At 47.2% G+C, this 11,765-nt stretch overlaps 1 protein-coding gene across 1 annotated transcript in view; it reads right to left on the bottom strand.

Annotated features, from left to right (window-relative positions):
- Positions 1–4,467: 4,467 nt before the first annotated feature.
- The window catches only part of LOC108156183 (protein timeless homolog), a 68,611-nt gene continuing 61,313 nt past the window's right edge, over positions 4,468–11,765 (bottom strand). Inside the window, exons 12-18 of the mRNA XM_017287514.2 lie at positions 10,546–10,632; positions 10,393–10,441; positions 9,458–9,599; positions 7,302–7,507; positions 6,568–6,656; positions 6,160–6,363; positions 4,468–6,090 (exon numbers count right to left, since the gene is read on the bottom strand). Coding sequence (XP_017143003.1) covers positions 4,556–6,090; positions 6,160–6,363; positions 6,568–6,656; positions 7,302–7,507; positions 9,458–9,599; positions 10,393–10,441; positions 10,546–10,632 — 2,312 coding nt within the window. The 3' untranslated portion in view covers positions 4,468–4,555. The remainder of the gene's footprint in view (positions 6,091–6,159; positions 6,364–6,567; positions 6,657–7,301; positions 7,508–9,457; positions 9,600–10,392; positions 10,442–10,545; positions 10,633–11,765) is intronic.

Genomic DNA, 11,765 nt, shown 5'->3' with positions numbered 1-11,765 from the left:
AAAATCACTGTGGCTTGAATTTCGCATCATTTTTTTCCTTCATGCTTCTGTTGCAGCGGGAAAAATGGTGGGGGAGCATTGGCATTGCATTTGCCCATGTATGAATATTGATTGGTGCGGGTGCGGGTATGGGTATGGGTGTGGGTGTGTCAACGCCCTCATCGAAGCCCGTTTCCACATCCCACTGCGTCTCATTCCTCATGGTGTGGCAATTTGCAGCTTGTACGTATTTATTGCACACGAAATGCATTCCACAATGCACCGGTAATTTGCCCGTGCCCTGTCCACGGCACTCCAATTGGAACAGCGAGCCTTTGTAGTGTGCAAACATTGGATATTTACTGTAAGTGCTTCTGGGGGTGGTAAAGCCAGGGCTATAGATCCAGCAATCGTCTGTGAGTATTTGAGTTTCAGCTTTAAACTGTTGAAACTAGACGTTGTACAGCTTTGCATTGGAGAGAAGAGCATCCCTTGGCCACAGCCACACAGACCAATTATCCGACTCGCAAAACTTGTCCATTCATTGCCTAATTTATCCTCCGAATGCTGCCCAAAGACAAAAGTTTTCCAGCGCGGCACATCACGCAAAGACCAATACCCTTAAGGAGCCAGTGGAATTGGGACATCCAACTTCTAACCGCATTTCGCTTGTAATAAATCCAGACAAGGGAAACTTTTTGGCAAGTGAAAATTTATGCCTCGACCCCAGACCCACATCTTCGCGATTTGTTAGGGCTTATAATTCATGTTTTAATTGGCGAAAGCCAAAAGGATCGGCAAGCGGCAGGGTAATGGCAATGTCGAAGAGCCGCATTTATTTATGACTCGTTAAGTGTAAAATATCTGGCGCAAAATCAAGCGATGCACAAACTCTGCCCAGACTGACTCAAACAATTCTAAATCATATGGCAATTTATGGCACCGTCCCAATGTACCCAGAACAAGGAAAATCAGTAAGAAAGCCAACTTTGCCGCGCCTGCTTTTATATACCCTTGAAGTTCGGCAGCCAATATATCTGTCTCATTATAGATGGATTTCTTGTATACCCTACCCCGCACTCCAGACCTAACCAACTATAAATATTTTGTAAAAAAAGGATAACTGGAAATTATAAAACAATCCGATCCAGCTTATTCCGACAAATGATTTGATTTTTAATAAAATAAGCATACTTATGTGCAAATTCCCGCTTTACGAGTATGCAATATGTAACTTATTGGGTCGGCACCTCGCTTTTGTACATATCTAACCAATTCGATAATACCCTCTTCGGTGTTAAACGGCTGCACAGCTAGCAGCCATTAGGCTAATTATAAGTTTTCTCCGAAGTCACAGCTAAGTCCACGTTAGACAGGGAATCGCCATTTGAAAATATAAACCCATACGCTGATGTCGGCTGGGATCGTGAGGGGCAGAAAAGGACCCTCATACAGGGCACAACATAAACTACAATAACAATTAGTCGGCTTACGGGGTCCGAGACTTGAAGCAGCATCCTCCCAGCCTCCTGCCAACCCTCATCAGGAGCGAAAGGAAAGTGTCCACAAAGTTTGTGCATAAGCTGCTGCAAACAAGGGGATTTAGTGGGTGGGGCAGCTAGTTCGATCCATTGGGGCTAACAAAGGCCGTTCAGGATTGTCATTGTGCCGGAAAGAGGCCAAGCTAAAGAGTGCATGACATACGCTTTTTACAACTATCTACTGACACTTCCATGTCACGCCCTTAGTTATCCCCAAGGAAGGGCATTCGAAGAGACCACTTCTGGCTTAAAGCTCTTAAGCGTCCGACATTAGATATAGGCAATATAGATATTTACAATAGTAGATATGTACATAAAAAATCCATCATAACCGGTCAGAATATAGCTAAATGTTAGAAATATCTTCTGTAATCCTAGATTCCACTTTCCACCATTTACACTGTAATACAATGAAATATGGGTACTGTACTGTAATAATATATTCCATCTATGAAGACAATCTGTTAATCATAAGTCGTTGTTACGAGACGAAAATACCGATAAATAGTGTCATTCTTCAACTCATTCTTACCGTAAGTAAGGAATTTCTAGTTAATTCTTCGTCTTGTGTCCTCTTCCAATAACTACGGTCTACGGTTTTAATGTCAAAGCGGTATCATCCGCCGGTGAGTGTATTGGGACTTCAGCACCTCCTCTCCCCGCATTTGCTTGCTTTTCTTATGATTTCCCAAAAGTCAGGGCTGGCTTATGGACTGTTTTTGTCATCTTGCGTACGGGCAGGCACAGAGAAAATACTCTATAGAGAGGCGGTAAAGTTTTTGCCAAAGTGCTTTCTTCTCCTCTTCCCTGGCTCTTCCGTGCCTCTAACTCGAGGCTCCTTTCCGGCAGACGCTGGAAGTGTTTATCACACGTCAAAGGCGCTTTTTGTCTTTGCCCAAATCTGCTTCAATTTGAGCCGAGATGAGCGGCGTATAAAAAGTTTTGTTGTATAAACATTGTGTGATTGTTAGAAAAACATGTGCCAGCGGCACATACACATAAACAGACACACACACACACATACAAAAGAGTCATGGGGAAAGTCATCAAACAACGGCATCATCTGCATATGCCACGTCCTTGTCAGCGCCGTGCTCATTCCCGTTATGATGAAAAGTCGCAACTTTTTGCTCCACGATTCTCTCTTGCTTATTCTCCTCGGAGCGCGTGTGTGTGGCATGTCTGTGTCACAATAAAGTCGCCTTTATAGTCCCGAGATTAGGTTAATCCGTTCGCTGTTGCCAACGCTATCTGCTCGGCCTTTGTTCTAATGATGGGAAAGAGCGTGTGAAAAGCCTCGGCAATAACTCTTTCTTCCTGCGCTGACATTTGCGTTTGTTGCCCTAATGAAAACAGTTACAGTTTATTGTGCTCACGAGCACACTCCATCCCGCATTCCTGTACATATTTGTCCTGCTGCGGGGTTTAATGAACTGCCTACCTCTGGCAGGGCAAAAAGCTTCAGAGCGAGCTTCTGGCGGTGATAATCACCCACCCAAGCCCCGCCTTGCCATAATTTACGATGTATTAAGTGATTTTAAACATTTTGTTGTTGCTGCTTCCGCTCCTTCGAACCCTCCATGGCACACTTACCGCCAGGGGAGAGGGTCGGGCCTCAGCCAAATCCATCCGCAGGAAAAAGGCGGGCGGGCATTCTTTTGAGGGCTCAGCTCATGCAGTTGACATGTGCCAGGGAGGTTGATTAAATTAATGAAATAAATTATGAGCTGCTCATCAACGTCTCGCTGTTGCCTTTTAAATTGAGTGCGCGCCATCTTGAAATTAATAAAGTGACATCTTTGGCCTGGCTGTGGGCTGTGGGCTGGAGCTGGGGCTGGGGCTGGGCGAGAAAGGTGCCACACACGTCTTTCGAGTTCTTTTAATATCGCTGCGTCGTAAATGAAGTACCTAAGCCAACATACACGATGGCCATCTGTCTGGGCCGAGATTCATGCGCAAGCATAGATTTTTTGCCAGCTTAAATTTATGCACTTAAATTCATTAATACCATCGGAGCGACATACCGCATGCGCCGCGTGCACCCGCCTGATTGCATGCGGAAGCGGAAGCAGCGCAGACAGCTGGCTTTGATTATTGAATTAAATTGGCTTAAAGCTGGCTTCCCAATCAGACACCATTCTCGTTCATCTCTCCAATACAGCCAGCATTTTGTGGCCGGATAATTTCCAGTAAACGTGGCAGTTTATAAAAACTGTGCCAAAAAGTGTTCTTATTATGGAGGCAACGCAATAAAAATACAAGAACACCTCTATCTCAGGGACATGGACACTTGTACGTGTTTTCCATTTAACTCTCTCCCCAGAAGCTGTTACAATGCAATGCATTTAAGTGCGATTATTCTTCCGACAATGTCGCTTCTCTATGTGTGCGTGTGTGCCACAGTTGCAATTGCAAATGCCAATGCACAATGTCCGGACATTTGCATCCAGTGTCGTACGAGCAGTTCTTCTACGGCTCCACACTCCAACTCCGGGTCGACCCCGACTTGGCCTGGACAGAAATTAACAAAATGCATTTCACGAACTGAGCTAAACCCGTTCCTTCCTCAACAGAATCAACCTACGGAGCCTCCGGAGCAACAAAAGCCACCAAATTAGCAGACGCACACAAAAGGCGCTCGAGGCAGAGTAGCTCTCGGTCTCAGAGCAGGGTGTACTCGACAATGGACCAGCACAAAATGCCATCAAGTCAACAGAGGAATGGCAGAGGTAATAGAAACGGATTGGGAGGTGCTCAGTGGGAGAATGTGGGAGTGGGAGAGTGGGGTTATAGGCCATGTTTGCTGCCAGACAGCCACTATGGCGTTGGCTGACTTTTGTTACCCATGTTGCTATTGCCCCTAGGCATCTCCCTCTGTGGCCAGTAACTGAAGGAGCCCAGACTGTGCACAATACTCGTCCTGGAACAATAAAAGAGACATGCCGGGGATGATATGCAATTCCAAATTGAATGGTTACATTTATTCGAGGTTAATTCTTGCTGGCTATGAAATCAAAAATCAAAATCGAAGTGCATTAAAACTCATCGTCGTCGTCATCGATGATGGCCACACGTCGCCGTTTGGCGGGCTCCCCGCTGCCGGTATCGACTTTTGCTGGCTTTTTGCGAGCCAGAAAGTTGGCATCATCGTCGCTTTCCTCCGCCGCCTCGTCTGACTCTTGTCCATCATCGCTGCGTGGGCGTTTGTTTGTCTTGTCAGCAGGCGAGGCGCCACCAGCATCATCGTTGTCGCTATCCGAGTCAATTACATTAACGCGACGTGCACGCTGCAAGGACAGCGATGAGGACTTGGTGGTGTTGCTCTCTTTGTTTTGCTCCTCCGCTTCATTCTCCTCGTCCTCCAGCTCGAGCAACCGAGCACGATAGTCCTCCGAGTTGAAGTTAAATGCATCATCGTCCCCGTCCTCGTCCTCGTCCCCTACGGCCTTTGTTGACTCATTTAGAACCATATCGCCCAGTTTGATTTTAGTGGCTCGCTTGGCTTTCAATTGTTCAAATAAATCATCCGTGCTGGCTCTGCTCGGTTGCTTCGTTTCTTTCTCCTTCTCCTCTCTTGGCTTTGGCTTTGGCTCTGGCTTTGGCTCATCATCATCCTCCTCCTCGCTGGAAACATCAGGCTGCCGTTTCTTGCGTGCCAATTTGCGGGCAATTGCATTGACTTCGTCCTCATCCTCGGACTCCTTTGTCCCCATAGCTTTAGCCTTCCCCCTGCGCTGCCGCTTGGCCAGCTTTCCGTTGCCCTTTCTCTTCAGCGCAGCTCGTTGCTCGGCCTGGTCATCGTCATCGCTTTTGCTAAACATTAGGCTGTCCAGCCTGCTCTGCTGCTGAGCTGCTATGTTCTCCGCTTGGGCCTGTTGTCGCTGTCTGCTGCGCTTGTCCAGATAGTCCTCCTCGTCATCTTCCTCATCGACATCCTCCTCCCGGATATTCTCTGGCTCAATTTCCACCTCTTCGCCGGACACGATTTTAGCACGTAGCTTCAAGTCAGCTGCATTAAGATAGGTCGGAACACGCCAGTAGTTCTCCATGCCCGCAATTGGCGGTTGCATGCCGAGAGCCACGAGGACTTTCTGAAAATTACCATCCTCCATGGCGTCTTTCTGACTCTGCAGCAAAGGTAGCAATGGCACACCATCATCATCCTCGGCTGGCTCGTCGGTATCGTCGCTAGCGTCGTTCAGGCATTCTGTGAGCCACTCAAAGGCCGGCTGATACTTTTCCGTATCCACCTGAGCGATTAGGGCTTGCACCGTGCCCACATCAAGGGGAGTGCGCACCACCTGACGTGACCTGGACTTATTTTGTGGCTTCCTGGCTCCGGCATCTTCAAACATGGGCTCCTCCATGTATTCATCTGCTTCGCTGCCACTGCCACTGTCGCTGTTCGCCTCCTGCTGCCTCTTCGACTTGCCCTTGCCGCGCCCTTTGCTGGACTTGGCGGGCAGTATCTCCGACTTGTCCGCTATCAAGTGAATCTGAAGCATTCTCTTGATGATCTGCTGCTTGCTGCGCTGCTCTCCAAACTCTCGGACAAGGCGCTCCAGGCAATCTGCCAAAGAAAGCACAAAGGACAACGCATTCAGCTCTGCCTGTTCGGGATAAATTGCTGTCCACTTACCCGGCTCGGTGCGATATTGATCGTATAAGCTTCTTAGCATCTCGTCCTCTTCCGGCTGCCAAAGGTTTTTTCCACTCTGGGCCGACTTTGTAGAGCGTTTGGTGGGCGCCTTGAACAGCAGTCCCATCTCCTTCATCTTCTTGAGGACACCACGTCGAGTGCGTGTCTTGTCGGCCAAATTGTCCAGAATCCAATCAATCACATCTGAAAGAGCAGACACAATTGGGTTGCAATGCTTTCTGTTGTTTGCCATTCCCTGCTATTCTGCTGTTCTCTGCGACTGTTCTGGTTGGGACTCGAGTGCCCCAGCTCTGATTGCTTCTATTCATTTACTGTAAATCGAGTCTTAATTCACACTCAGGGCGAGGAGGCAAAGCCCCAACTATGAGTGAATTTTGCCATAGTTACCCTTATCCGTTTCGGGATTCCGTTGATTCTCCTCGAACAGGAAGCGCAGCTCGGTCTCCTGCTCCTCACTCCAGGTGCCTTTGGTTCCCCTACAAAATATGCGAAACCACAAGTTAGAAGGGATATGGATGAATAGCGAACCAATATTGCATTAAACATCGGTTCAGCCATTAACAGATATTTAATAGATCTGGTGTTAAAATCTTTATCACATTTTGTCAATTTGGGGATCATGAAAAAAGTAATGTGAATAAGAAGATTTTGTAGTGCATTGATGATTCAGTCATGGTCAGTAATGGTCTATTGCTTATAATAATGTAAGTCTTCGATACAAATCTTGTTCGAATCAATACGATAAATATTTTTGCGAGTGTGTCCATCCCTAGGAGAGATAAATTTATCCCTAGGAAATATATTATAGTGCTCGTTTTATCCATGAATTTGACTTGCTCTGCCGGACTTCAGTAGAAGTAGCAGTAGGTCGGCATGGGGGGTATGGCCTTGCACCCTTTGACTAGAGGGTATATGCAAATACAATGAGATGGGCAAAGTTGCTCTCTGGCTGGTGGTCATCATTTATCATCTGCCAACTAAACGACAGACGATGAAGCCCAGGCTCAGTCAATCATGCGCCCATTGTGATGATGGGCCCTTTTAACCCCGACGAGACAATGGGCAAGTCAAAGCCAAGGGCGGAGGGATCTAGAGTCGACCGCATGCCTGGCCATACTTACGATTCGTAGGCATCACAATAGCCAGTCTCCAGCTCATTTGCCTCCCTGATGCCTTTGTAAAATAATAACTCTGCATAGATTTTGGGATTAGTTGGTGCCACCTCGACAAATTTGCGCACTACGTAGATGCCCAGGCGACGCAGCTCCTCCTGATGGGCGTCACGTTCCACGCTGAGGACTTGTTGAAAGATGCGAAACAGCTTGGCCTGTGGGTAGAGACAGAGACAGAGAGTGGGTTCTTGATATTCAAATGAAAAGTTTCTGGAAAGACAACCACAACAGCAGCTTCCAGACCGGAGTGGAGTGGTTGGGGGCAGCCATTGCCCTTCTGTGGTTGCCGCCTGCGGTTTGCCTCTGACTCTGTCTGAGCAAGATATCATTTGCAGTTGGCAAAAACTTTATAAATGCCCCACCTTCGCCTAAACTAACCCCAAAAACTCCAACCCCCCACCCAAAGCTCCACTCAACCCTCTGTATCGTTGTTGTCTCGCTGCTCTTGCAGCCTGTCGACTGTCGTCCGTATTTGGAATTTAATTTATCCTATGATTGCGCAGACCCATTAGTGGTTTTGACTTTGCATATGATGCTACTTTTGTTTTGCTTGTGGGCAGGCAGGCAGCCGGCAACCGGCAGTCGGCAGGCGGCAGGCGGCATCCGACAGCCAGGAGTCAGCTTCCTCTGATGGCCACATTGAAATGGATAGCTCCAGCCGCTCTCGTCATCATTGTCGTAGTCGTCGTCGCTTGTACACACCAGACAGTGAGCCGGCTTAGATGACGCTGATATGTAGAGCTGGCTGGACGGCTGTGCGGAGATTGCGAAACACAGGGAGAATGAGTATCGGCTTTGTCTCCTCTTCTCTTTCAGATGCCGTTTTCGGCTGCTTTGGTGATTAGCCATTCTGCAGCCTCTCTCTGCTGGGATTGCATAAGCGGAGGACTCAACAGAGTTGCCCAGAGCCAAACACTTTAAGCATCGCTTAAAGCCGATGATAAAGTCGCGGAATGGTTAGAGAAGGCCACGCCGCCTGCTGCTGCCTGCTGCTGAATGTGATTTATGAACTCTGGCCAAAAAGAAAAGTTTAATTGCCAGCCGTGAAAAGCAGCATAAGCAGTTGAAAAGAAATCCAACAAAGACTGAAAGCTATTTTCGCAAGGCAACACTGCAAATACCCTACACAAGAAAAACCAGATATCAGGAAAGTTTCAGAGGACTAAGACCAGCCAAATTTCAAACATAATTGTTCATTAAAGAACTGAAATGTCATACCTCACAGCTAATTTGATATGCCCCATTCCGCGGGCATACACTTGTACAAACTCAAACACAGACATTTGAATATTTGAGTCGCTCCACCGAAAGCACCGAGCGGCAACCCCACCAACCGATGCTGCGGCTCAAGGCAGCGCGTGAAAGGCTTAAAAAGTTCAAATTCCGGCTGACAACAGAGGGTCTGAAAGGGACCAACGAGCAGTCGACGCGGGTGACTCGTTTAAAAAATATATATACGTTTACTCGTAAAGAACTCGCAGCAAATATCGTTTGTGGCATGGCACAAATAGAAAAAAGGTTCGCTTAATTTGTACAAATTACCATAAAAATGAAATGAAAGCAGCGACAGTGAAAGAAAGTACAGTACACTCGGGAAAATCGTCTACCATTATTGTTATTTTAAGTTGCATTCTCGCAGGAACAACGGCTCGGAAGTGATGGAAGGAAAAGGCTGGTAAGAGGTCAAGTAAATTTTCAAGCTGATATTCAATTTAACCCTGATAAAAGGTATTAAACTTTATGTCAATTCCACTATGTAAACATTCCACTCTACAGAAGATGCATCATCAACTGCTTTGGCTATCACCGATTCCCTTTTGGCTTTGAATAATTCACTTCAATTTGGTTACTTAGTTTTATCGGACTTTTTTCTCAGTGCATGTCTAGGGAAAAAAATGAGCCGCAGAATGTCTACTGAGCAGCTAAGCCGCGGCATTTGTTTTTGCATTTGACTTTGATTTATGTGCAGGTCTCTGGCCAAAAGAATTAAAAGCAGGGCCAAAGCCAAGAGGCAGAGGCAGCCGGCAACGACCCCAGAAGCATTGAGAGGCCAACGAGTCGCTGGACCTTAGGAAATTGCAATTAGGTGCAATGCTCCGGCTCACCTGGAAGAGCATTCCGGGGCAGGAACAGCCGTAGGCGATGCGGTGCAGAACGGTAACGGCCGCCTTCAGGGCCCGCGTGGGAATCTGTGCCCAGTCTGTTAGCACTAGGGTACAGGCGCGAACAATCTTCGGGTGCAGCAATCTGGAAGGAGGAAATATAAAAATAATCACAAGCGAATTTTCAGGCAACCAAGAGTGAGATTTGAGATGTCAGGGATGGCGTGGGGAGGATGTGGACTGAAAACTCCAATTAAATTATGCTAAATTTAACTAATTATGATTTAAGCGTTTATCCTGCTGGTTGGCCAGGTTTGCCACCCCCAAAAGAGACCCGCACCCACCGCAGAAGCTCCACAGCCTGCGAAAAGTTTTAGAAACATTTGAAACAACAGCAACAATGCGAATGGCAGAACAATTAAAATAAGGCAAGCAAAACCAACTTGACGTCATTTTATTATAATGGTTGTAGCTGAAGCTGTAGCTGGAGCTGGATCTGGGACTGTTGCTGGCACTGTTGGGATCTAAGCTGCCTGCGGCATCTGGTTCCCGTTCCCATTCGCCTTGCGCCCTTCGCCCTTCGCCGTTCGCGTTCGAGTTCGCGGCCATAAAACTTTTGGCACAAGTAATTTCTGACACTAATCCTTAATTAGTAGCCACGAGCTGTAGCAGTGACTCTGCCGCCGTGGCCCGCCAGTGGTCTGCCTTTCAATTAAAAACACAATTACAATTTTCAACACGACCATCACTGCAAACCGCCGACCAACCGATGGACCGACCATGAGAACTTTTCAAATAACAGGCATAAAGTGTAAGCGCCATCCCATCCCATCCCATTCCATTCCATCCTCTCTAAACACACAAAATGTCCAAGCGGTTGGCCTTGATTCGAAAACTTTCCATCCCCTTCGATGGACCTTGGGCCAGGGCCCATTTACCTTCGGGCAAAATCATCAAATTTGAACGTTTTCTCGGTGAGTCCTTTATCTGGTTGGGGGGAAGAGAGAACAGGCAAATGCCATTTATTAGACTAAATTTCCGTAAATTATTTTCATATTTATCACAGATTTGTTTCGGCGACGAAAGCTTACTCTGCTCCTCGAACTCCTCGTTCTCCGCATCATCGTCGTCATCGTTCTCCTCGTCCTCGTCCTCCTTGTCCTCTTCCTGGGATTCAACTGAAAATATTTATAAAATATCAGCTATAATTAGAACCTCAGTAATGATGATTGAATTTCTCGGGAAATTTATTGTATGGAAATAAAACGAACAAGTTAAAGCGTTTTATACTATGTACTAGTATATCGATTTAAAATTACCCTCTCCTGGGCCCTATACCAGTTCTGCTTTAAGCTGGAAATTATTTAAAGCACCAAGCTCAAAACAGAACTCTCACTAAAAAGTGTACTACCAAAGTCCTAGGAAACCACCACACAAATGGCCATTAACAATAATTATAACTCCAGCAATGCATAAACAAGTTTACTTTACTTACTTCCCAATTCAGACAGAGAGCGGTGCTGGTTACACACATACTCGTATGATTAAATGCAAAGCCAGTCGAAAGGACACTTTTCAGATATGAAAATGGGCACCACCCCCGGGCAGTGCAATTGGAATGGAGTATGCATGCCTTAGGAGACTAGGCCGGGACACCGGCAGGGCTTCGTTTGCAGCCCGCCTGACTTAAGCTGGTGCTCCCTTAGCTCCGGCTTCTGGCGTTGCACCTGCAGCAGGCATGAAATGGCAGCGCACCAAAAAATGTCAGCCAACCCGAGCTGGATTTCAGCCAGGCAGCACGAGAAACAACTTCATTTGCTACCCAGCCCCCAAAAGCCCCGCTCCGGGACCCCTTTGGTAGCAGGAGGCACCAATGGAATTTGCTGCGTTGCATCGCTTTATTAACGTCTTGAATGGGGCCGGTTGTCGTTGTCGGACTCGTTGTCCCTGTCCCTGTCCCTGTCGTTGCCAGTGACGCTATGCCCCATCATTAAAATACAATTTTCTGTGTCAGGTTCAAGCTGTAAGCCCCAAACACGGCACACAGAGCAGGAGACACGGGGCATGCAACACGAACAGGAGTGTTACAGGACGGCAGGACTATGGTGATATTAGTGCATGTCTTTTGGGCTGCCTTTGTAGTTGCATTTGTTGGACTGACACCCCGAACAGGACCCTGGATATAACCCCATCTCTTCCTTTGGGCCCGGCCGTCCTGCACGGCCATTAAACATGAACCTCGTTACGGCGTTGCTGATGTTCTCGTTATGGCGGCAGCTCCAGGGTGTTCTTGGTGCACGGACACGACACG

Source organism: Drosophila miranda, chromosome 2, assembly GCF_003369915.1.
Source record: "Drosophila miranda strain MSH22 chromosome 2, D.miranda_PacBio2.1, whole genome shotgun sequence".
NCBI lineage: Eukaryota > Metazoa > Arthropoda > Insecta > Diptera > Drosophilidae > Drosophila > Drosophila miranda.
This window is presented reverse-complemented; position numbering and strand designations above follow the sequence as displayed.